At 44.1% G+C, this 24,835-nt stretch overlaps 1 protein-coding gene across 1 annotated transcript in view; it reads left to right on the top strand.

The window, feature by feature from the left end:
- LOC142080087 (protein eva-1 homolog C-like) overlaps window positions 1-24,835 on the top strand; it is a 219,143-nt gene that overhangs the window by 86,226 nt on the left and 108,082 nt on the right. The window contains exon 4 of the mRNA XM_075144933.1: window positions 9,441-9,593. Coding sequence (XP_075001034.1) covers window positions 9,441-9,593 — 153 coding nt within the window. The remainder of the gene's footprint in view (window positions 1-9,440; window positions 9,594-24,835) is intronic.

Here is a 24,835-nt window from a genome sequence, read left to right as displayed (position 1 = left end):
TGTGGGTTTCTTCAATATTTTTTCAATGTAAGTCCTACATCTGGTTTGCAAATTAATTATACATTTTTAAAACAGGTATCTCCTGATATTTTCAGCTTTTCATCATACTAATGGTGCATCAAGCTCTTCTCAGTTACACACTTATTTTTCTGACTACTTAAAAGGCTCTGGAGGTTGTCACCTAATCAGGTGAACTGGGAACTGGGACTTCTAATGCATCCGTGATGAATTTGGGAGATTTGGTAACTGTATTTCTCCCAGCTACATTTTCTTCTTCTCAGGCAAAGCCATTGAGGGAATACTGTGTGTTTAATTATTTAGGACATTAGTGAACTGCCTTTTAATGTAGTAGGCCTAATTTTCCCATATTTTATGCTCTAGGCAATGCCATGGATTATATGTAAAAATATCAATCCTTTTAATGTTCCTGTGTCAGAATTATTCCCACTGTTATTTTAACTTTTGGAGAAGACCGTTTTAATGATATAAGACTAAATTCTCCCTTTCAGCTATTTTAATAATAACTTTAATCAGCATTACTTCAGATTTACACCATCACTGGAAGAGAAGAACAAAAGTGCTGTGAGCAGTGGTACCGATGAAGTCTTTTTCTTACATATTCAATAATTTTTTCCTTAGTGCATCCCTCCCATCTTTTCATTGCAGTAACAAAGGTTTTCACCGTGCTTCCTATGTTGCCTCCGATGGTGTAGCTAATCCAGATTTATATCTATTCTAGCTGGCCAGGTATTATGTCCATGCTGGTTGGCTGGTGGGACAGTGCAACAATTACAACCAGCTTTGGCACTGATTTGGCTCTTTTCTGTAATTGGCTACCAGTTTTTATAAAAAGTATAGGGACTTAACTATATTTGTCATCTCAACGTTTCTGACAAATTTCACCGAAATTTAGCCAGCAGGTTCTCAGGTCCTTGGAAGGAGGATTAATAAATGGTGAGGCAGCAGATGAGGCAGCAGCTCAGGCAGCAGAACACCAGTAAGTCACAGCTGCTTCAGAAAATCAGCCCAAATTCATTAATGGAAGAAGCAGGATGAGAATTAAATTTGTCCCAGGCTCCCGAGTGTTTTGTTTAACTCTTGTCTCGGAGTCTAGCATATATATTTTGTTATCGTTCCCTTTTTCCTCCTTAGATAACCATATACCTCTGCCTAACAGGAAAGTGCAACTAGGTGCATCTGAACTCTATTTTGGAAATGAAATGTAGCAGTTAATTTGCAGCACCGCCAGCCTTTTCACAGCAGAATATAAAAAGACAACTACTTCAGACTAATGAAAGTGACAGTGGGGAAAGGCGCCTTTTAAACATTGCAAATTGGATGGGTGAATCAGGAGCGTAATTTTAAGGGAATCTGACAAGGTTGTTTGCAAAGAACAATCTTCTTACTAGTCAAAATGGTTTCAGACCTCCAAAACTTGGCACTCTTGAGTTTTCAGGGTACTTCTGAAGTTGGCAAACTGTCTATTTGATATAACTCTGGACTGTCATCTGAGCTCTGCCTTTCAGAGTTTCAGATTAGTTTCTGCAGAAGTAAGCAGTGCACTCCATACCATCGAGGGTAGCAAACTTCAATTTTTAAATTACAGCATCTTCACAAAAACTTTCTCAAGGGAAAATTGAACTGAAATAATGTTAAAAGATATTTCTGTGCAAATGTATGAATTTGTGACATTCTCACTTTTTTATGCTCCAAATTAAAGGGGATGATTCTTTTTAGATCCTGGCTGTTGAAATGAGGAAATGACCAGGTAGCCCACTGTGGGGAGTCAGAGGAGAGGTTGTACTTGAGGACTCTGGAGACCTTTGCTGTCCTGGAAAGGTTTCCTCCACCCAATCCTGCCTAAGGGAATGCTGACTTGATTGCCATGGATTTATTCAAATCCTGAGATGAACAGAAAGTTCTCATTAGTAGCAGGTTCACGTGAATGAGGAGAAAGCTCTGGAACTCAGGATATGAGATGCATGACCTAAGTGAAAGGAAATTGGAAGAAAACAAAAAGCAAGGAGCCATAGCAATGTGCACTGGTCTAAAGAGTAGGCATTTGCCATGGTGAGGAATTTCTGATCTATGTTGACTTATTTGCACTCAGGGACTTGGAGGCCAGAATCTGCGTATATCTTCCAATGTGTAAAAGAGGATGCAAGATTCAGATAACAAATGCTTGCTTGAAATGAAAAGTAAGTAAATATATAAAACACAGGAATAGGAGTGTGGGGAAAAGTTTTGAAGGGGAGCACTGGCTGTAAAATATCCTTTTGGTCCAATTACTTTCTTCACAGAAGAGTGTAGGAGTCGGTGAAAGCTGTCCAAGGCACCTTTGCTCTGTCTGCTTTGAGATGCACTTATCTATTTTAATTTTGGGAGGATGGACTTAGATCTACATGCACTCAAAAAAATTCTCTATGTCTTACAGAATGTCCTGGGAATTAGCTGATTATGGAGGAAAATAAAAATATATAAAAATGAGGGTCACCGGTTACAAGGAAGGGTACTGGATGGGCATCTCCACGATGAGCTGTTCATGGGCAGTCCTGTTGCTCAGGTACTCTTGTTCAAGGATGCTGCTTAGAGGTGTCTGTCCTAGTGTTTAATAGGTTTCCTGTCTTGGAGGCTCATCTTCCTAATTCCCCCAGAAGAGATAGTAACAGCTATTCACTATACTCATCTCTCACGTGATTAACAGGATCACTGGAACAGGTTGCCCAAGCAAGTTGTGGAGTCTCAATCCTCGGAAATGTTAAAAACTTGAATGGACACGGCCCTCAGCAACCTGCTGCTCTAGTTGACTCTGGTATGAAAATGGGGGTTGGCCTAGACAGTCTCCAGAGGTGCTTTCTATCCTTTGTGACCCTCTGAATTATGGTGTGACTGCATCCATAGTAAAGAGTTCATATTTCCATGGTGAACTCTTATTTTGGCTTTTCTCTTTAGGCTGACACAAAAAAATTGCTATGTGGTGACTTTTGCAATATAAGTATTCTGCCTAGCATGTGCTGAAATGAGCAAAATCTCACCACATGTGAGATCATCATCTTTATTATTTGGTGATGACTTCCAGTGTCCATAAAAGTTTGTGGAATTTTAACTTGTTGCATATTCCACTTGAGACATCTGGCCCACTGTGCATCTCAGCTGTTCAACATTGCAACCAGTCCTTATCTGATAGGTGCAGTAAGAGATGCAGGTAGGAAGCGTGACACAGAACATTGGAGATGTATCTGCCATTAATGTAGTTCTTCTGGAGAGAGTGGCTGGGTGACAAAGGAATCGTCCCTACGTCCTTTTTCACAGACCAACACTAACCACCACCCAAGAGTTAAACACATTCATTTATCGGTTAAAGGAAAATAGACGTTGGTGGAATGGCTGGATATAATGAAGAGTTATGAATTTCAAGGCAAGAAATGTTCTTTGTTTTGGGTGTTATGCAGTGGAACAGCTAACAAAGCTGGGATGAAGGTGAGCAAGGCAAAAATTGGGCTAAAGAGAAGTTATTGGCTAACAAGGAGTGCAGTTCGGTTCTGAAGGGGCATCTTGGGTGCAGTCTCATTAATTTAACAGTTATAAACTAGATAAGATAGTCTTCTATGGGAAACAATCCTGACCTCATAAGCAAGTGGGCAAAACCATCTCTGTTTCCTACAAAATCTCTTTCTTTGCTCAGATGCCTGATTTTAATATTTAAATCCTTTAGGATTTTGTGAGGAAGACAGATTTCTCTCTACATGTATTTTGAGCTCTTTGATCTGGGAAATAGGGCCAACTATTATGCACTGATTATGTGAAGCATGCATATTTTAATCAACAAAATTTCATAAATTTTTCCACACGTTCTGTTGAAAAATATAATTTTAGGCAAGGTAGACCTCTGGCATTAATGCATTCCATCACTTTGTTAGACACAAAATCTTTTTTGGAATTTTTATCCTGAAGGCCTTGCAGAGATTGAGCCAATTGACATTTCGTTTTGAGCTTCCCAATCATGATCATTCAGAAAATTGTTGTGGACCACAGGTGAAAATGTTCTTAAGACACTGGGTAAATGTATTTACTACAGATCAATACTTCAGTATTCTTGTACGCATCCTGTAATTACGAAGGGTGTGGTGGGTTGATCCTGGCTGGACACCAGAGTCCCACCAAAGCCGCTCCTTCACTCCCCTCCTCAGCTGGGCAGGGGGGAGAAAATTTAACGAAAGGCTCGTGGGTCGAGATAAGGGCGGGGAGATCACTCAGCAATTACTGTCACGGGAAAACAGACTTGACTTGGGGAAACTAATTTAATTTATTACCAATCAAATCAGAGTAGGATAATGGGAAATAAAACCAAATCTTAAACCACCTTCCCCCCACCTGCCTCTTCTTCCCAGGCTCAACTTCACTCCCAATTTTCTCTCCCTCCTCCCCACAGCGGCGCAGGGGGACAGGGAATGGGGGTTGTGGTCAGTTCATCACACGTTGTCTCTGCCGCTCCTTCCTCCTCGGGGGAGGACTCCTCACACTCTTCCCCTGCTCCAGCGCGGGGTCCCTCCCACGGGCGACAGTCCTCACCAACTTCTCCAACGTGGGTCCTTCCCATGGGAGACAGTCCTCCACCAACTTCTCCAACGTGGGTCCCTTCCCATGGGCTGCAGTTCTTCACGTACTGCTCCAGCGTGGGTCCCTTCCACGGGGTGCAGTCCTTCAGGAACAGACTGCTCCAGCGTGGGTCCCCCACGGGGTCACAAGTCCTGCCAGCAAACCTGCTCCAGCATGGGCTCCTCTTTCCATGGGGCCACAGGTCCTGCCAGGAGCCTGCTCCAGGGTGGACTTCCCACAGGGTCACAGCCTCCTTTGGACATCCACCTGCTCTGGCCTGGGGTCCTCCAGGGGCTGCAGGTGGATATCTGCTCCACCGTGGACCTCCATGGCTGCAGGGGCACAGCCTGCCTCACCATGGTCTTCACCACGGGCTGCAGGGGAATCTCTGCTCCGGCACCTGGAGCAGCTCCTCCTCTCCTTCTTCACTGACCTTGGTGTCTGCAGGGCTGTTCCTCTCACATACTCTCACTCCTCTCTCCGGTTGCAATTGCCCAGGGTTTTTTCCCTCTTCTTAAATACGTTATCCCAGGGGCGCCACCGCCATCGCTGATGGGCTCAGCCTTGGCCAGCGGTGGGTCCCTCTTGGAGCCGGCTGGCATTGGCTCTATCGGACATGGGGGAAGCTTCTAGCAGCTCCTCACAGAAGCCACCCCTGTAGCCCCCCCCCCCTACCAAAACCTTGCCATGCAAACCCAATACAAAGGGTCTTCTTGTTCACTTTACTGTTTGAGAGAGCCAATTTTTCCATTAGAAACATTCATAATAGTTTTCCCTTAATTGTTCTAGCTATGTTATAATCATGTCGTATAATGACCTTTCAAAACGTGTCTAGAAAGGCCTGCAGCTGTTCCCTCCTCGGTTTCTCTCTACTGAGTTACATTTAAGCCAGTGTCTCTGAAGACAGGCAGTAATAAAAGGGATATTATCCTTAGCAAATATCTTGATCACGGTAAATCTCTGTTGCCCTACAAATGACTGCATGGGGGATTATACTGGAGTAAGCCATTTGCTGAATATCACTGCCACCTTTCCTAGGCCATTTAAGCATGTTTAATTTTTCAGGGTGAAACATGAAACCCATGAATATAAATGTTTGCATTTGGACTGAATTATATCCAGACTGTCACAGTTATAGCAGGCTTAGGACCAGATTGTGACTGATCTAGAGGAGGCCAGTTCTTCTTGGGAGAGTGAGAGAGAAAAATGCAGATTCATTCCCAGTCCCAGCTCTCTCATGTCACTTGCGCTGCCTCGGTTCTTTTCAATATTTATATAAGGCTATTATGGGTTGCGGTACCCGTAAATATATGGATGATGCTTAGCTCTGTTTTTTTTTTATATCAATCACAGTCCGTACCATCATCCAATGCCTGGGAGCCATCAGTGTCTGGAGGAAAGACAGCTGGCTTTGGTTCATCCTGGCTAAGATGGAGGTGGCAATGCTATGAAGCAGAAAATACTTTCAGGAACTTGTGTCTTCTGTAACATCACTTTCTATCTGTTTATTTATCCAGATTTCTATCAGGTTGCCCAGAAACACTGGCAGTATCTGTTCTGCGGTGATCAAGCTTAAGGGAACCTTTGGGAGTCTGAAATACTACTGCATATTTCATCCTTTCTTTTTTCTTCTTTTTTTTCTTCCTTTTAAGAAAGCAGTGTCTTCTGGCTGTGCCATCCCAGGGTACTGCAGCCCTAACCAGACTGGACTCAACCAGAGCCTTGGGAACTGGCAGCTCCAATAGGAGTTTCCTAGGGCAGAATTTAGTGACCCTGAGGTGGCATCTGCTTCAGGTGGCACAGCCCTCTTACTCCACACCGCAGTGTGCCAGGAGCACATCACCCATAAACCGCACTGGTTCCCAAGGAGCGTGCACTCAGATTCACCTCCCTGGTCTAATATCTCGAGCCATCCATCAGGCAGCTTCCCCCGTAAACCCTGAACACGACTTCCCAGAGCGGCTGCAAGGGTAAGAACTGCGAATGTGAGGGGCAGAGTTTTGTTGTTGACTGTCTCATGACTGCTGGACCGACTTTCAGCAGAGACGTGAATGTCTGTGAATCCCAGTGTCTTCTGGGCTAGATGCAATGCTCACTGTGTTTAAATCCCAGTCAAGTTTCCAAATGACAAACCCTGACTTTGAATGGTCAACAGAATTTAATAAAAATTCTAAGGACATGTGGTTAAGCAATCAGTTATACTTTTAATCGGGAGATGTAGCTAATAATAACCAAATCAGAAGAGGAAATTGAGTTAGTGCCTCATAAGAAATAAGACTTTCACAGAGGACCCTGGCAGTCACTCATTAGAGATTTCAAAATTGATCTTTTTCTAAAGTTAATCAACTATTTCATATTTCAAGCACTTCAGCCAGTCACAAGTACTCTCCCTTTCCATGATATTGGTTTAACATTAACTATGTATAGCTTGTCCTTTTGCAGAGCTTTGTGCCTTTGTGCTTTTAGCCTGAATCCATGTTTTTTTTCCTAAGGAAAAAAAAAGGTCTATTAAGACTTTAAAGTTCTATTATACTCTGTTAAGTTTACACTGTATAGCCAGGTTAAATCTTTGATCCCATTTCCCTCACAGAAGAAACAAAAATCCTATGGGAGACAATTATAGGTGAAGATGATAACCCTTAGTATGTTCAATGTATTATTCAGATGCCTTCATGGTGACTGCGGATGAAATACCTACATAGAAAAAATAATGATTGATTCTTCACGGCTGTATGAGGTTCCTCTCTCCCTACAAACTCTGATGTTGAAAAGAGCTTCTATTCCTGATTCCTGTCACTGTTTTACACACTCAGCTGGTCGTGGGTTTATCCCTATAGATATTGCTGAAGGATGTGTGTTCTTCACACAGATTCTCCCACCAATGAGTTAGGTCTTAATTCTGTCTTCATCTACAGGGATGGATGAGAAAGTGTTTTCCCATTCAATAAATATTTTAGAGGTTTGAAAGTTTCCCTGCAGTGGGATAAAAACTAGGATCTGTCAGAGATTTTTCTAAAAAGGCTGCAGAGTGAGAAGGAAGATTACATACTGGAATAGTGTCTAGGGTTAAGATTCTCACCCAGACCAGGGTTTTCACATTCCAGGTGGATGCTCTGATCACCAGGTAGTAGGCTATTTTGAGGGGGCTATTTTTTGGCTTCAGGTAGGAATTTCCAAGTTGAGCATGAGGAGTTGTTTGTTCTCAGATGTTTCTTTTACATCAGCATGTGCCTGTTCTGGTATAATATGTGTTTTCTCCATGTGGTTTCTTCTGAAAAAATCTAATTTAATGCAGAAATTAGCCCTGCTTTGAGCACGGGTTTAATCAGACGACCTCCTGAGGAGTCTTCCAGCCTAAATTCTTCTATGATTCAACTACAGTGGAAAATTCCTCTCCATCTCCAATAAGGAAAAATGATTCTGGAACCTATAGTTACAATACAGTCAAAAATGTCACATTAATGCTGTGGTGTAAAGACTTAAGTATTAAACTATAAATTAGCTGGTGTTCTCAGTTACTGAGTAGTTTGATGCATAAGTTCTCATATATATGTGTGTGTGTGTGTGTGATTTTAGGCATAGAGAACCAGTGACGGGGGAGGCAAAAGTCATGTCTATGCTAGTAAATGATACAGGGCCAGGGGCAGCCCCAGATGCTGGCTGATGATTATCTACACTGTTTGGTTGTTAGTGTCCTCTGTGGCACAATTTTGACCTGGTACAACTAGGAGCGTTTCAGATGAAATGACTGGTCATGCTTGGGAGGTTACCATGGGTCAGGGACCCTTCCCATTAAGCAGTTTGGATGCTGTTGTGGCTACATTTCTAATGGTAAATAACATAATCAAGGGGAAGGTCACTTTACAGAGGCTGGGGAGGTTGAGGTTATATTCCTGGCTGTGCCCTGGGTTGGCTGGGGTGACCGTAGACGTGCCATTGCAGTTTTCTCAGTCTCTTTCTTTCATACTTGTAGATGTCCAGCTGTAAAGACTCAGCTCTTCAAAATAGTGTTTGTCTTCTCGGTGTGTGGGCAGACATACATGGGGAGGGCCTGTTCTAGGCTGGGACCTCTAGAGGTTCCCGTAATACAAATAATAGTAGTAACGAGAAGGGAATGACATGTGATTTCTTATGAAATAATTGCCCAGTCTCCTTGACAGATGTAAGCTAAGTGACTGTTCTGTGTGCACCAGCCTTACAAAAGTAAGAGTGTATTTTGCATTCTTGGACTGACCATTTAAAGAAGGATTTGGGGAGGAGTTTTGCATATCTGTATTTGCAACAGGCAAGAGCAGCTTCCATTATTAACAAATTTAGTATAGCTCCTATTGAATCTGCCAAGGGAGAGCTGCTGTGAAAAAAAGCTATTGAGCATCATTATGTTGCATTTGAGCTGCTGTGATGTAGAATAAATGCTTGGCACATAAAGGGCTGATCTGAGGATGAGAAAGGTGCCCAAAGACGGGCTTTTACCTTCCCCTGCTACAGGCTTCTAATATCACCATGTGGAAATCACTCAACTGCCATGCCTTGCTTTATTTGTCTGCAAAATGAAATTATTGGCTATTTACCGGAACTGACACATGCTAGATTAAAATACGTTCATTAAATGTGCTGATAATGCCAGAGAGAGAATGCATAACGCAAACGATCAGTGCTACTCTGGCAAATGCAGTTGTAAGGCTGGGATTGTGCTGGCAGCTGATGTGCACCTCTGGGCGTACGCCCAGAATCGCTGCTGCCTCTGACAAGCTCGCGCCGTGGGGAGGTGAGAGGGCTCCCTTCATGCTGAGTGCCTGCCTCTGGATCAGCTGAGTAATTAAGTGTTTGTTTCCTTCCAGATGAATACAAGAGTAAAGTAGCCTGTGAAGATGACAAGCTGAGGCTAAGCTGTAAGAAGAGCATGGTGATAGCCATTTACTCTGCTATCTTTGGAAGGACACAAGGAGGCAGCCTGGAGTGCCCATACCAAAACCTAGGGATGCCCATGATTGGTAAGCAGGGGAACGGCTTGACAGAGCACACTGATCTGGGCAGGGTGGTTTCATTTACTGTCATCACGGTAGAGCTGGCACAGATACTGAATAGGAAAAGCAGGACTGGGACATGCAACCTGCCACGGTGGTGCTCCTGATGTGTGGTACCTTGTTAACCAGTGGTGAGCTTCATCACGAACACCAAACTGAGATTCAGCTACATGCCCTAGCCAAGTAACCAAGCCACAGACTTTTAGCAGATTAATCAGATTATGCTTGAAGGTACTCCTTGAATTTCTTGTTCAATTTTCTGTCCTCCTGGTGGTTCATACACTGAACCTCTATCTGTAATATGGAGGAGCATATTATTGGTGGATGTCATGGACCATCTGTGGCCAAGTCAAGCCTTGACATTGCCTTTAAACTTTTACTAAAGTCAAAAAGCAAATTGTTAAGTTGCATCATTTTACGGTTAAGTTACAGTACCTTCAAGTAGCTTCTTTACTCTCAGGCTATCATAGTTTCTTACATTCATGTGTTAAAGATCAACAAATTTAAAAGCATTCACTAGGACTGTCTGTTCTTGAGCCAGCCTGAAATGACTTTGAATATTTTAGGCTGTGGCAGAGAGAGAAACTGTCCGCATTGCAAAATCCTGTGGTCAGCAGTCCTCATCATCCTTCTCTGCAGAGGTGAGAGGGAATTAACTGGTTTCCCAAAGGAATTGCCTCCAGAGGGGAAAAGGCTTCAGAGGCTGTATAGGGAAGATTGAGCTGCTGCTATTGCCTGTACTGGTATCTGTTCAGCTGTATCTGGGGATCTTTGGCTTCACAGCTGCTGATCCAGTGCCCTTAAGGAGTTAAATGCTATTCAAATGGAAGCATGTGAAGTGACTGCTTGGAAGTACGATACGCAGATGATGGGTGTCAGTAGGAAACCATAGGCGGAATCAGGCCAGTCAGGTTATTTGTGCAGCGTGGTGAATGCCTGAGTTGTGTAGCTGTGAAAATCGGAGCACTTGCAGGACAGCAGAGTAGTTCAGGGTCTCCTACCCAGTCCCATGGTTCAGATGCATGGCAGGAGAGTCACTGTCCTTTAACAAGTTACCTCCTGTCTCCTGAGGTGACCTGTGTCCCTGGATGTGGTCCTGTTGTCCCCCAGTTGCCAGGGAGCAGAAGCTGAAACAGATAAGTGTAACAGGTTAGCCTAGACCTCTTTCATGTGGTGTTTGGGATGGGCTAAGAGTGTGTACGCTGGTTGCTGTGGTGGTTTGGCTGCTGAGTGATAACTTGCTGAGTCAGCGAAACTCGGTGGTTTTTTGGCATATACCTGAGCACACCCGCTCCTTTGTCCTTGCTGGGAGAGCAGAAACAGGCACGTACCGGTGACAAGGTATTAGCACCGGGACCTGCTCTTGCATGTCAGCGTGAAGCAAAACTCTATGTGAAGCCACAAAGCGTAAAGTTTTACTCTTGTTTGCCCAAATGCAAAGTCCCAAAACTTGTACTGGCTGAGAGCAGAGTATGTGGCACTAGAAAATGGGGTGGGAGGCAGTGGAACTGGGAGAGCAAAGCTGTAGCTAAGAGAACAAGCAGTGAGGTGTGACAGCAGGGCTGCACGTGCCGTACCATCTATAGCGCTTGTATGCCCTGTTGTTTTCAAACTGGCCTTGTGATCTCTACAAATTGGGATGTTTGCCCGGGGAAATAAGGTATCGGATCCTAGAGAGTAGCACGCAGTCTGCTGGGACGAGGCAGGGCCTTCCTCCAGTGTCAGCTCTTAAATGAAGCTAGGTACAAGAGCAGGCTCCGTACAAGACGATGTAATGCCGAGCTAGTGGTGGGAATGCCGAGGTAGCTTTACGCTGAAATCCAGTGCAAGGTTTTAAGCTGTGAACTGATGCTAAAAATGACTGAGTTGTTGGACAGGAGCAAATATCTGCATGTTTGGAGTTGCTGGGGTCTCAAGTATCTGTTAAGTCAGCCTGGTGCTGCTGGGGTGCTGAGGGGGTAAGTATGTCCTGCCCGCTTAGCAGCAAAGGGAGGGTGGGAAGTGTCTCTGGGACAGTGGCTGGCTGCATGCCCTGCAGGGCTGGCGATGAGAGGTGAGCAATGCATTTCCCAGGTTTTCCCAGGCGTTTGGGCGCTGTGTGTGTAGGCTGAAAGACAGACAGTATAGCTGTTGGTGCTGATGTTCCCCTGCATGCTGAAATCCTGAGTGGAGGGTGTATGTGTGTGAGCTTAACTAAAAAAACATGTGAGTGAGCAGGTGGGCTTTCAACTCACCATGTGAGAGTGTTTGTCCAGGTCTGCTGGCGTGTTCAGCACCAGCTCGCTGATCCCCTCGGCGCGACGCTGCCAATGCCACAGGCAGTCTCTGCTTATCGCGACCTTCCCTTCAATCTATTTGTGGGAGCTGACCCGACGGGACAGAGCTGTAGTGGTGCAGGAAAGGGAAGGTGAGTTGTGGGCTGTCGTTATCACTCCTCTGTCAGCCCCACAGGAGAAACCGGTGTAGGATCCATCTGCAACTCAAATCAGCAAAAAGCATATTCACACCGTGCTTCCCCACGGCACGCAGCGAGAAATAATAGTCCTGCCTATGTTTACAGCACTGAAGTGAGGGGGTTGTGCTCCCGGCTGCCACTAGCAATCGTGGGAGCAGCGCGCAGAGCCCCCCAACCTGCTCCAGAAACCGTACTCCTGCCACGGGCCTGCCTAGCCCAGCAGGCAACTCCGTTCCTTCAGGAGCAGGTGAAAACATCACGGCTTATAAATCAAAGCTTTCTCTAGCTAGAGAACGTTTCCCTGCACGTTTCCACAGCCCTGCGATACGGGGAGGGCTGCTCCGTGACAGCCTTTGATCCCAGACGTTCACAAGGCGTTGATCTTACAAATATGACCGTATGACTCAGACTTCGCGGCAGCATCCAGTTCCCGTAAGGCAGAACCCAGCTATGTTCTGCACATAGAAGATTTATTCTGTTTGAATTTCACGGGACTGATGATTTGTGTCAAGTCTGAGCCTTGGCAAAGGGCTTTTTCCCGGGAAGTAGTTCTTGGACAAGTTTGCAGTGATTATTTTTATCCAGGCAGCATGAGTTACTTGATGAGTGAAGAACTCATACTTGCCCCAAAGGTGGGGAAGGGTATCTTTTCTTCCTCTTCTTATGAAAAACATTTCAGAAAATTTTATTGCATTTTTTCTGTGAACAAAATGCACATTTGGGTTGAATTTAGAAATCTACATCTTCTATAGATGAGGCTTTTAAAGACCTGAGGTCTAAGATGGGGAAGAGGGGTGACCTAACAGAGCATCGTATATATTTCTGACTCTGCCATAAAGTAAGAGAACAAATAATTCAATTTGTGTTGTTTCTCCCTTGAAAAACCATACCTTGTACTCCTGTAGGAGTCTTGAGGAGATAAAGTCCACTAACAGTGAGTTTCTTGGATTTTGCAGAGACATGAGGTACGTTAGGTGCTCAGGTGGAGGGATCTGAGGTATCATGACGTTGCAGCCCTTTGACACCTGCATAACCCAGCCATCGTTGTGCTGCTTTTGGGTGATGTGAGATGCCCACGTCAGACTTCACACACCACGCCATGCCAGATGCGTGCTTTCTCTCTCTCTAACGTCTATATGAATGTGCTTAGCATCTGTGAAGGGAAAGTTATTGTGAAAAACTCCATCCTATCCCTGTCATGTTAAAGAGAAAATCTGTCAGGATCCTCTTTTAACTGGAAACATGCTGAAACTTGTGTCTCTGACCGTAATGGGAAACCCCTGCAAACAGCTGGACCCCTCCTTGAATGCCTTGGGAACTCTGAAAAGCTCCTAAAGGAATTTGACCTTATTTGTAACTCTCTTAATAAAGCCTCCGCTTTGCTGCCAGCATGTGCAGAGACAATACACAGAGCGTAGGGAGGTCTCTGGGGAAAGGGTTATTTGCAAGAACAAACCATTAATATCCCTCAGCCCAGTGAGCCCCTTGCCCCTTCATCAGGCTGTTTACAGCTGCCTCTGCCTGCAGCTCTGAGTGACTTGTTTACACCAAGAGAAGCCAATTTAAAAAATGGCCTTTTCCTACTCGTATCTGAGTGCAACCGTCTAATTAGGAGACTGAGCAGGAAGAACTTCCATGTAAAACAATTACTCGTTTTATCATTTAGTGGAGTGATATCCTTGATCATATTCAGTGCACCTGACATGTTCACATGTACATTTTTGCAGTAGCTACCCTCCTGAACCACAGGGAATGAGATGGACATGTTCAGCTGACCTCTAACATCAGGATCCAGGTCTCCTTCTCAAGGACCCTGTCTCTCTCCATCACGTATATAAAGAGCCCACAGCAATTTCACTCCTCATCCGGGTAGAAGGAATCTGGGCTTGGTTTCGGAGTCGACACAAGATCGCGGGAACACTGTCTTCTCCAAAGTTCGGCTTTGGATTATGGTGTGTGAGTTAAGCTGAGCAGTCTGCTAAGTGAAATGTCCTTGTCACTTAACGTACTAGTGCTCTCCTGTGCCTCTGTAGGAGGAAAATGGATGTGTTTACAAAGCCCTGAGGAAACTCAGATGGTCAGTGGTGCTCTCTAACTCATTGGATCTGATAACAAAAGAGCAGAGGAATGAGTTCAGCAAAGGAGCCTGTGCTTTAGGTGCTCATTCCCTGGTATTTTTCATTTTAATGCAGTGACAGAAGGTGATCCAACCCAGTTTGTTTTGATTTCCTCCTCTTAATGCAGATGTATATATGACTTGAACCAGAGCCTTCACAGTCTCTCATATAAATATTTATTACACCGTATAAATAATGGACCCTTCTAGTTTGTTTATCTGGGATCAGATCTAGCATGTGAATAAGTATGAAATACATGCAGTAAAAAAAATCCATTTTATTCCATGGTACATGTTTCTGTTCCTGCCAAGAGCTGGTTTTAAGAGACTGCTGCCCCTCCAGCTGTGCGTTTCTGGCTCTCTTCCGCTTCACCATCCGTGACCATTTTCCATCCTGCGTTTCCATCAGTACAAGTTCATGGCTGTGCTCTAATCTTCGTCTTAAGTGAAATACTTAAAAATAAAAGGCCTCCAAACTGTGGAGCTGAAGCGACGAGGGGTAATAACCTCTGGCACTGATGGGGGAGGCAGTGGGGGACCAGGGCGGCAGGAGGAGACGGGGTATCCACTGAAACCTGTGCTGATCAGGTAACGCCATGGAGCACGGCCGTCCTTCCGCGGATCCGAGTGCTTGTGGCTGAAACGCTACGTCCTGATTTCACCATAGGGGAGATGACAGCCTTTAAAACGGCTGCAAGGCTGGGTTTGTGGGATGAGCAGCAGACGTGGGAGGGAGTCAGACCGGGTCTTTTCTCTCTCATGTGCACATCGGGCTTCCAGAGCCCGCCTGCCTGTAGGTGCGACTCCATGTACATTTGATTTACATTCAGTGCAGAAACTACTTTATTATGTGTATAGCTCATGATTAAGAACATGTTTTTAGAGACCAATCTGTTTGTATGTAATAAAACCCACAAGTATCCAAGTTTGAAGGCTAAATAAATATCAGTTGCTGTTTAATTCACATATAATACCTTATTAAATTTAAATTGAAATGAAATTCTCATTTAGAATGCTAAGTTAAAGTGGGACAAAGGCTGCTTTCAGAAAGTTGTTTTTCAATTTTAGATACTTTGCGTGTTTCACTTTTTGTCTCAAAACACTAGGAGGTAATTAAAATAACTTTACAGCTGTTTCTAGAAAACTCAAACTATTGTTGGATTCCATAAAGTCATAAAAAATGATTTATATGAAGTTGTTTTCATATGCACACAATTGCTATTTTTTAAAAAAAATGAAAAAATCCATTCAAATTGCTTCTGGGCAAGATCTTTCTCAAGGTTCCAGTTGGTTTTTAAAAAGTTGTTTACAGTGGAGTATGACCCCATGCAGTGGTTGTAAATAAAAATTCTGAAAGTAGTAATTTAAATTACACTAACAGGCTCTGTGATGATATTGGTATGATATTTGAGGAAGTAAAGTGGGTATTTGTATCAGTAGTATCAACTTCTTTAGTAGCTGATCTTATAAAAGATGCCTATTGCCCAATTATTAGTTAAAAGCAAATCCAGAATATAATCCTAATAATAAAAGGGCAGAATTTAAGAGATTTACATCTATAGCATCTCAACTTATTTCCATGGAGTTACTCTGAATGAAAACCAGTGTAACTTGTTCAGAACTGATAAGGTTCCTCTTAAAATAATTCAGATGTCACTCAAGAATATTACAAAATTACCACGATGGTGAATGCTGAGCCTGAGAAACAAAGGTAATGTGAAACCTGTGAGTTTGCAAGCACGCCACGCTTTATTTTAGGAACCATGGGCAAGAAATGACTTGCAGATTGTGTCAGCTGGGTAGTCCCTTAAAAAAAGTGGGCCAGTCCCACAGCTTCCAAAGTTCAGACCTTGCTTCAGCCTAGGTCTAGGCACTTGTTGTACTATACCTGGATTCAGGAAAATACTTTTGTTTGTAATGAATAGGAAGGACAAATGAACTCAGGGACTTCACAGAGCAGTAGATGCATTGAATGCACCATCCCTAACTTCTACTGAGTGAAGCAAAATCGGTTAGTTTCTTTGCTTTTTATCTTGAATGCCTTACAGCCCACAGTCAACTCTTCTCTGCTGCAAATTAAATAATAAAATTTTACTGTCATTGCCAGACCAAAACTGCTTTGTTCTCTGAGACTTCTTGGAGCCAAGTTTGAAGCTGTCCTCAGATTCTCACTTTAGCCCCCAAACCTGCAAAATGTTATTAATTTGCTCAACTTTACACACTCTGAGACAGTCTCTGCAAAACTGGAGCCTCATATGTTTTATATGAGTGCTGGTTCCAGATACAAAGGTGATAAGATGATTTGAGTTCATGTTAATAAACCGAGTGTTTCTAAATGTAACAATAGCATTTGTAATTAAACCTGCAATCGATCCTTCAGTTGCAGTCTCTAGATGTGATTAGTTTCTTTTAAGATAATTTTCTCTTTTCTGGCCTATTGCTGAAGTTTCCAAAGTTTTATGAAGTGTGTGGTGAGTAATTTTTCTCTCTCTTTCATTAAAACGTACTTTTTAATGTAAAGCTGGCCTTCTCTGCAGATCCTTCTAATGTTTGGATGTAGATTTCTTTTTCAGCCAGCTGTTTTCAGTGACATTGTGCAAGACATAGATGCTATATCCAGCTGCATCAACGCGAAGTTCCTTGCTGCTATTTGTAATAATGATGATGGCAATTTATATCAGAAACCCAGCTCAACATGATAGCAAAGTACCCGGCACTGCCAAAGCAAAAAACAAATAGAAAGTCCTTCAAACATAAAAGCTCACAGAAAAAGAAACAGCATGCTGGGACTGATGCTGTTGTGGGGGAGGTAGATCTTCTTGGCCTCAATGTTGACCATGAGATGTTGGAGCATCTCTCTGATGCTGTTCTGCGGAACATCAGATAGTGCTCGTACCACAGCCGGGGTGCAGGGACCCGGGAAACCAGAGCTAATGTGTGGGCCAGGGCCCCAGTGATTCTTCCCCACCAGTTCTGACTGCAAACCCTTTTCCACAGCCCGGTGGCTTATCAAGCAAAAATTCTCCTGAGCCCATGCTTACAGCTCAGAAGTGCTTTTAACAATTTCTTCTAATGAATTAATTTCTTTTATTTCCCTACTTGAAGAGGGTTTTCTTGTGCTTGGAACAGATTGACTGTGCGGGTTTTCGGAAACCTGTTCTGTTCTGGCTTCCAAACCAGCAGCCTTTTAATTGTTTTAGGTCTCTGCTCCTGAGCTTTCCTCTTTACACATTTGCTTCTGCATCTTTTCTTGTGTAAGGGTGGTCTTTTGTTTTCATTGGTTGGTCTTCACATGGGTTGGTCTTAAGGGCTAAGCATCTGTAGTTTGGTTTTCTCCCTCTTGTCTTCCACACACTTTGTGGTTCTACACCCAACTCACTTCTTATGTCCTCTATAGAGGTTTGTGTGCCACGGCAAGGAAGAGAAATCCAGTGTATTTCTGTTGCCCCCATCTGAAACCATGTGACAGCCCTACGCCGATAAACAAATTACCTTCCCAGGCTGCTTACTGTAGAGAGAAAGTGGACAAAGCCCCCCTTTATTAACTGTCTTCTGCACTGGCTTTTAAAGAGAACATCAAACTTAATGGGCACGGGCTAAGCTGAAAGCGCCTGGGATTTGATGTACTGCACTGGTGCAGACTGGCTCATCAATACTCTATGAAGATATCCCTCACAGCTTGCTAGGATGGCTAATTTTGGCTAATTTAGCAACTGAAGCAGAGGCTCAGACACCTCCAGCAACTGTCGCTTTGTGAAGGAGCTGAACTTTTCATCAGCCACAGCTAATGGAGCATCTTTAAAATAAATGAGAATCTGTCCAAGAGCAAGAGAACCTCCTTCCCTCCTGTTTATGATAGAGATTCTCTCACAGATTGAGGCAGTTTCGAGTCACTCCTAGGTAAAATGTGAAGGAATTTAAGCAGCTGCCTCACCTGCAAGATTGGAGTTACTTTCTTCCAGCTTACGTCCTTTTTGCCATTCCACTGAACTTTGCTTTCTCTTTGGGCAGATGAGTAGATAACCACAGCGCTGATTCAGGCATCTGTCAGCTTTCTTTGCAGGAACTAAATTTCTCTCCTCTTAGTTAATTGACTTCTGCATCTTCCATCTTTCATTCTGTCCTCCTTGCTTCATAGCTCTCAGCAAGTAACTTTTCCTGTTTTATTCTTTAGCAAGAAATCGTGCTGCATGTTTCGGAGAAAAATCCTGTCCGCTGCTTGGGGGGGGGTTTCCTCCTAGAGCTGTCACTTGTTTGTAAATGACTTCCCTCAAGGGAATATTTAGCTTAGCTCGTTCCTTTCACCTCCTCCTCCACAAATAGCAAGGAAAGCTGGGGCTCTTCTGACTGTTTTAATTCCAGATGTAGGTCTGCTCCTGATGAGCAGAGCCAAAAGTGTGCCACAGAATTTGTCTCTTGATCAGGCACCACCAGTCCTGTTCCAGTTCCTAATCACTTACCTCACCTGCACTGCTGGAAATAGTATTTTAGGCAGTGATTCTTTTTCTAAAGCCTTTAATTACAGCCAATCATTTGGTCCTTTTGATACTTCAAGGTCTTATACTTTGTTGGTTGAAAAAGTAGAATGAGTGCTCCAATTTTTTTTTTCTAAATTCACGGACTCAGAGAGTGCATCCTCTGACAAGTGGGTGGAGTTTTCTTCTCAGGCTCTATTTTTCTCTTTTTTAAGTGCACACATGTTGATATTGGGGTGTGCTCCATGCCCTGCTGCCTTTCCAGATCCACGGACAGCCTGTGGAAAACGACTACCTGACAGCCTTACGGCATGCTAACTTATTCACATGTTCAGGTGTACATGGTCCTGCTTGCTCTGGAACAGAGCAGGAACCGTGCAGGAACCTGCCTTTGCAGGCTCAACTTGGATGTGGCAGGTGAGTCTGATCATGAGGTTAACGGATGCACAGATGTTCTTGAGCATCTGGCGTATGCCCAACTTCACTGTGGGATTAGTCACCCATCTCAAAACTAGGTGTCTAAATCTGTTTGTGGATCCATCTGTGATGACTGCTGCCTTGGAAGAGGCTCCGATCTCCACCAGAGCATCTAAGAGTTACCGTAATGCAAAAATTAAACTGTCTGGAAACATTCTTTCAAACCCAGATAGGTTTTGCAATCAAAAGCAGCAACGTATGGCTTGGATTTCAGATTTGGATGTGTCACCCTTATTGGAGAAAAACAAGTAACAGTGAGTAACCAAAGTAACGGATGTGATTAATAGACATTGGCTCCAATTTCTTTTTTTCACCAGGAAGAGGTAATAAAGAAATAGTCATGCTGAGAAGCAGCCTTAAACTGACTAAAACCCATTCATTGTGGTGAGCTTGATGATATGGACATTACATCACTGACGCTGATTCCAGTTTTAAAGCCAATGCTGTCTGCAAGCTGCAGCTGGTAAAATGCTCTAGCGAGGCTTTGTTGCCGTCTGATTTGGGTTTTTACCCTGTCAGAAGTTGGGCTGATAAAGATAGTAGATCAGGGAGTATTATCATACTAAATGCAACTGGTAAGATGGATTACCTACTGAGGGCTTAGACTAGGAGTTATGGAATGAAACTGGCCAGCAGTCTGCATTTGCGGAGTGATCCTGCGAAAGAGAATTCACCTTGTACCAGGAGCAAGGCTGGAGGGACGTGCAACTTCTAAAAAGTGGGGCCAGGAGTAAAGAGGATAAAGAGAGCTGATCCCATTTTCCCTTAAACCCAAACTTTACTTTAAAATACCGTATTCCAAAAGCACAGCTGATATCTTTAAACACTTTCACATGTGGAAACTTCACCGTAGCCAGGATTCGTATTTGCCCTTTGGCAGTGTACTGAAGCAATCCAAGATTAATGAAAGCTGAGGGTAACTCTGGCCCAACCTGGGGTCTCTATCATCTGTGAGGTCTTAAAGTGTTTTTTATTGCTCTGCTGTGGGATTTGAGCTTTGTGGGCTTTAAAAGGTTCTTGGCAGGGGCCTGGCTCTGCTTAGTGGTACTTACCTCAGACTTAGTGGTATGGTGTTGGCATTTGTGAGTGTCCTTCCCATATCTCTGACGCATGGGATCACTTCTTTGTCACTGATGTCAGGATGGTATTTCATAGAACATCTGCAGTTTGCATTTAGCAAGCAAACAAGCAGCAAAAGAAAGGAGATGTTGCCCTGAATGACCATGCCATCTGGTGCAATGAGAGTGCCACATCTAGCCTCCCACTTCTGAAGACCTGGAAGATGTGAATTTGGCCAGCTGAAGGGGACCATAGCCCAACTCTGCTCTACCACAGTGCTGGGCTTGGCTTCCCTGCATCTTTTTGAGAGGCTAACTGCATGATTTATGGATAAGAGAATCTCTGTTTTCTTGCCTCTCTGAGCTCTGGGAATGGGCACCTGGAGGTGAAGTCTTCTGACCTGGAATCACCTCCTGAAGACGTACTAATATACTTGGAGATCTCACTTCAGCCCAGCTCCCTAAGGACTTGTTTACATTAGGAAGTTAAATTACCTACACACACTTCATAACAGCCAACAGGAGTAATGTGGAGTGTTTTTATACTCCTGAGACATGGGGGTAAAAGAAAATACCATGTTGTCACTTCTAGAGCTCTGAATGACATGGTGGTGACTGTGATTTATGAGGATGCTGTAGCCTCATCTATCACTCAGCCACCTCTCGGATGTATTATTGACATCTTCAGTGCCAGTTAGTGAGGGAATAAAGATGCTTGAATATGACATTTTGGCATCCAGCTAAATGACCTCCTTATCACAAATCCTTTGAGGTGTATAAGGGAGATGGTCCCATTTGGAGGTTTTGATTGCTGCTCTTACATTTTTCAGTTCAATGTGTTATGACGAAGGACGAACACGTTGACAGATCAAAAAAACCAAGATGGGAGACTAAGCTAATTTCAGTATCGGTGTAGTCCTCCCTCAAAGTACTGCTGGCTGCTTGCCCTGGCACTTACGGGAATGCACAATTCTTGTGTCTAGAAATTGCGTGGAGGGAAAACCAGGGAAAATTCCCTTTTGTGACCAAAGGGAAGTCTTTGAAGTGACTACTTTGTCAAATTTTGTCCATAGAGTCCATTTCTTTTTTTCAGGGCTGGAAGAACATGACTGATTCCAAGAGAATGGCTCAGGCCTTACCACGGGGAAAATGAGAAGAGTATTTGTATTTACCATGTGGGAGCCTGGTGTTGTCAGTAGAGTTTAGCTGGATCTTGTAATGTGGGTGCCTCAGATGACTTTCTGCCACTCCTGCATTCACCAGATTTCAGTGCTTATTAGGGTTTGGAGGTCAGTGGCAACAGTAAAGACTTGCCTAAATTGTGGCTGTTGGCTACAAGAGCCAAGGAAATGGAGTACTACAAAAAACCTCCACAATTGAAGGTGTGTTGAAGTCAAACTGGCAGCCACCTAAAAGCAGTCAGAGATCAAGTCATTAACATCTTCAGTAATGACCTGGATAATGGGATGGAGTTTGTAGGTGGTACCAAATTGGACAGGACAGTTATTACAGCAGGGGGTAGGGACCTCGAGGAACCTCAGTGAGCTGGAGAAACCTTATGAAACCTTGTGAAGTTCAACAAAGGCAAGTGAAAAGTTCTGCACCTGAATAACCCTCTGCAACAGCACAGGCTAGGGACCAGCTGGCTAGGAAGCAGCTCTGCAGAAAAAGGACCAACGGGTCTCAGGGGCCAAGAAGTTGAACATGAGTCAGCGGTGTGGTCTTGTGGCAATGGTGGCTTTATTAGTAAGAATATTGTAAGCACATCAAGGAGGGGGTTTATTCACTGTGTTTGGCATTCCTGTACTCCATTTAACTGGAGTACTGGGGTGTCCAGTTTGGGGCTCCACAGATAAAGAGATATGTTGAAAAACGGGAGCAAGTCCAGTGAAGGGCCAGCAAGCTGGTCAGGGGCTGGAGCACACAGCACACGGGGAGATGCTGAGGGACCTGGGTTTGTTCAGTCTCAAGAAGAGAAAGCTCAGGGTAGGATCCTGTCGCTGTTTTCTACTACCTAATAGGTGGCTCTACAGGAGACTGTTCTTGGAAACATGCAGAAAAAACCCAGACAAACACCAAAAGCAATGAACACAGGATGCAGCAATGGAAATCTGATTAGATACAAGGCAAAAATTCTTTACCTGGAGAGTGGTTTAGCCCTGGAACAGGTGCCCAAGGAGTTTGGGGAGTATTTATCTGTGGAGATTTTCAAAACTTGCCTGGGCAAATTCCTAAGCAACCTGATGTAACATCAAAGCTGGTTGTGCTTTGAGCAGGAGGTTGGACTGGATAGGCTCCAGATATTGCTTCCAACTAAATTATTGTATGGTTTATGTGCTGCAGTCCCAACATGTGACTTTTTTTCCTGGATATATTTTCAATATTAAGGTTTGCAAAAAGTCCACGTAAAAAAGGCTTTTAAAATCTCGGTGCCTTACTTTCTATGCTAGGGGATTTCATCCCCGTCTGTAATTAAAGCATATTGAGTCTATTCTGCTTATCTGCTCATTTTGGCTAGTGCCATTTGAGCTGGAGCAGCCTGGCAATTGGAAAGTTGAGGATTTCACTACTGATATTTGTGAATATGGGGGCCTGGTCTGTGCCCAAAGAAGCTGGGTATCTAGGGCTACATATATGCTGATAAACTAGCAGTACCAGGGCCTGGGCAGATACTGGAAATAGATCTTCTGTACTGTTAAATTGTAGCATGGTCCATGGCATGGTTCGTTGCCTTGGCCCAGCTAACGCTCTCCTAGGCAGTGCAGAAGATGGTTTGAGGCTGGTTATAAGACAGGGACTGGGTATCACCACTCTGTTTTGGAGGGTAAGTGTTTAATAGCATAGATGTGGGTTGTTCCACCACAGTTGGCCTCGGGGCCAGGGAATGGGCCAGGGTAAGTTTTCATTTACCAGTGAACGTGTAGCCAGCGTAGGCTGGACCTGGGCACTGTTAAAATACAAGTAGGGATTGCAGTGTTAGGACCTGCTCTGGCAGATGGAGCTACGTAGAAGAGGCTCTTATAACTCAAGCTACATCTGCATTGGTAGCGGGGCTGGTGAAGGGGCTAGACCAGGCTCCCACAGCTGCCTGTAGGCAGCATGGCATGGTGTTTTCAGGGGGTAGCGTGGGCAAGGCTGTCCTCTCCTGAGGAAAAACAAAATGCAGCTACTACCCGATAAAGGTAGCATCAGGATTGTGCTCACCTACCGTGTCCACGTCAGCTACTCTGTACCGAATACCGTGAGAAAGAGCCTGCTGCCTGGCCCTGTGGCTGGCTGCCCTCATCTCCGGGCAACTAAACCCTCTACCGCGTACTCCTGCTCCTCTACTTTCCATCCAAAATATCTGGGTCCTCCTTCTGCAAATTGACATTTGGGACTAGCCCTGTTATATCTCAGACTATATTACCTGTTTGGGGTAATGCTAGTTGGCAAAATCATTCTAAGGAACAGGGTAGCACTTAAACAAGGGAGATAACGATATGTCCGGATTCGAACCCTGTTTGGTTTCCTAATGTAGGTGATGCTGCTAAAGTCAGTATGGATGGAGACTGTAGCCTGCTCAGAACTGCGTAGGAGGAAGGAGATCATCGATACCAAGACATGCCTGGTGACGGCTAGAAAAGCTGGTGATGTTAGTGTGAGGGTATATGACAGATAAAACTCCTAGAAGCGTTTTCAATGTGCTGAATCTACAGATCCGGCACCTGAAGAGTCAGTCCAGTTTGTTAAGGCGGAGGGCAGAGTCTGTAGTTTGTTACCACTCATTCCTACAAGAGGAGCGGCCCAAAGGCTGACCATCTCTGGTGACGACGTCTGCAAAAGACTTGTCGTGCCTCTCACAGGACCAGTAATTCCCCACCCTCCCACGGAGGTAGTGTGCTCCTGTGCCGGGGGCGAGGGCCCCGCGCAGACAGCCGTGGGATGCTGTCTGTTTTGCGTGAGAACAATAACAAATAAAAAAGAATAGGCGCCCTCCATGAAATCCTGTGCAGTGCTTAGATTTGATGAGTTGCTCTAACTGGACATTTGACAAAAAGACAATAAAGCAGGATTGCTGCATGCCAGATGTTTCCACTGGAACCTCTGACACTCGTTGGATCAAAAATCCCCTAAGGAAGTTTGGGTGGTTCAGTATGAAAATGCTCGCATGGGGCCCTGTTCTTTTGTCATTTGCAGCATGTGAAATAAAACGCTGCCTTTGATTTGAGAAAAAAGACATGTTGCCCTCTAGGCTTAGTTTTCTGTGGCTTTCCCGTGTCTCTCATGGCTTTTGTTGTTGTTCTGGTTCTAGCATTCAACACCTTTTGGGGTTCATTTTCCCTTTCCCTGCCTCCTGATTAGTGACCAAAAGGGGTTTGTGTTCCTTTTTCTGTAGTTTTCCTGTTGCTTTTAACAACAGGTTAATGTTGGAGAAATGTTTTCTTGTCAGCTTCCCTTTGTGCTTGGCCTTGGCTGGACAGTGAAAGCAAAGTATCAGTCTAGCACTTAAAAGTTCGAGAGCTTGTCTGTACAAATCATTTTCACCTTAGAGAAAACAGGCACAAACCATCTGATAGAAAATAATACTTGGGAAAATATTTACTTTCAGAGCTTTCCATATTCTAAATTCCTGATATGACAAACAT

Source organism: Calonectris borealis, chromosome 3, assembly GCF_964195595.1.
Source record: "Calonectris borealis chromosome 3, bCalBor7.hap1.2, whole genome shotgun sequence".
NCBI classification, from domain to species: domain Eukaryota; kingdom Metazoa; phylum Chordata; class Aves; order Procellariiformes; family Procellariidae; genus Calonectris; species Calonectris borealis.
The sequence above is the reverse complement of the archived record's forward strand: the minus strand, read 5'-3'. Positions and strand labels throughout refer to the sequence as shown.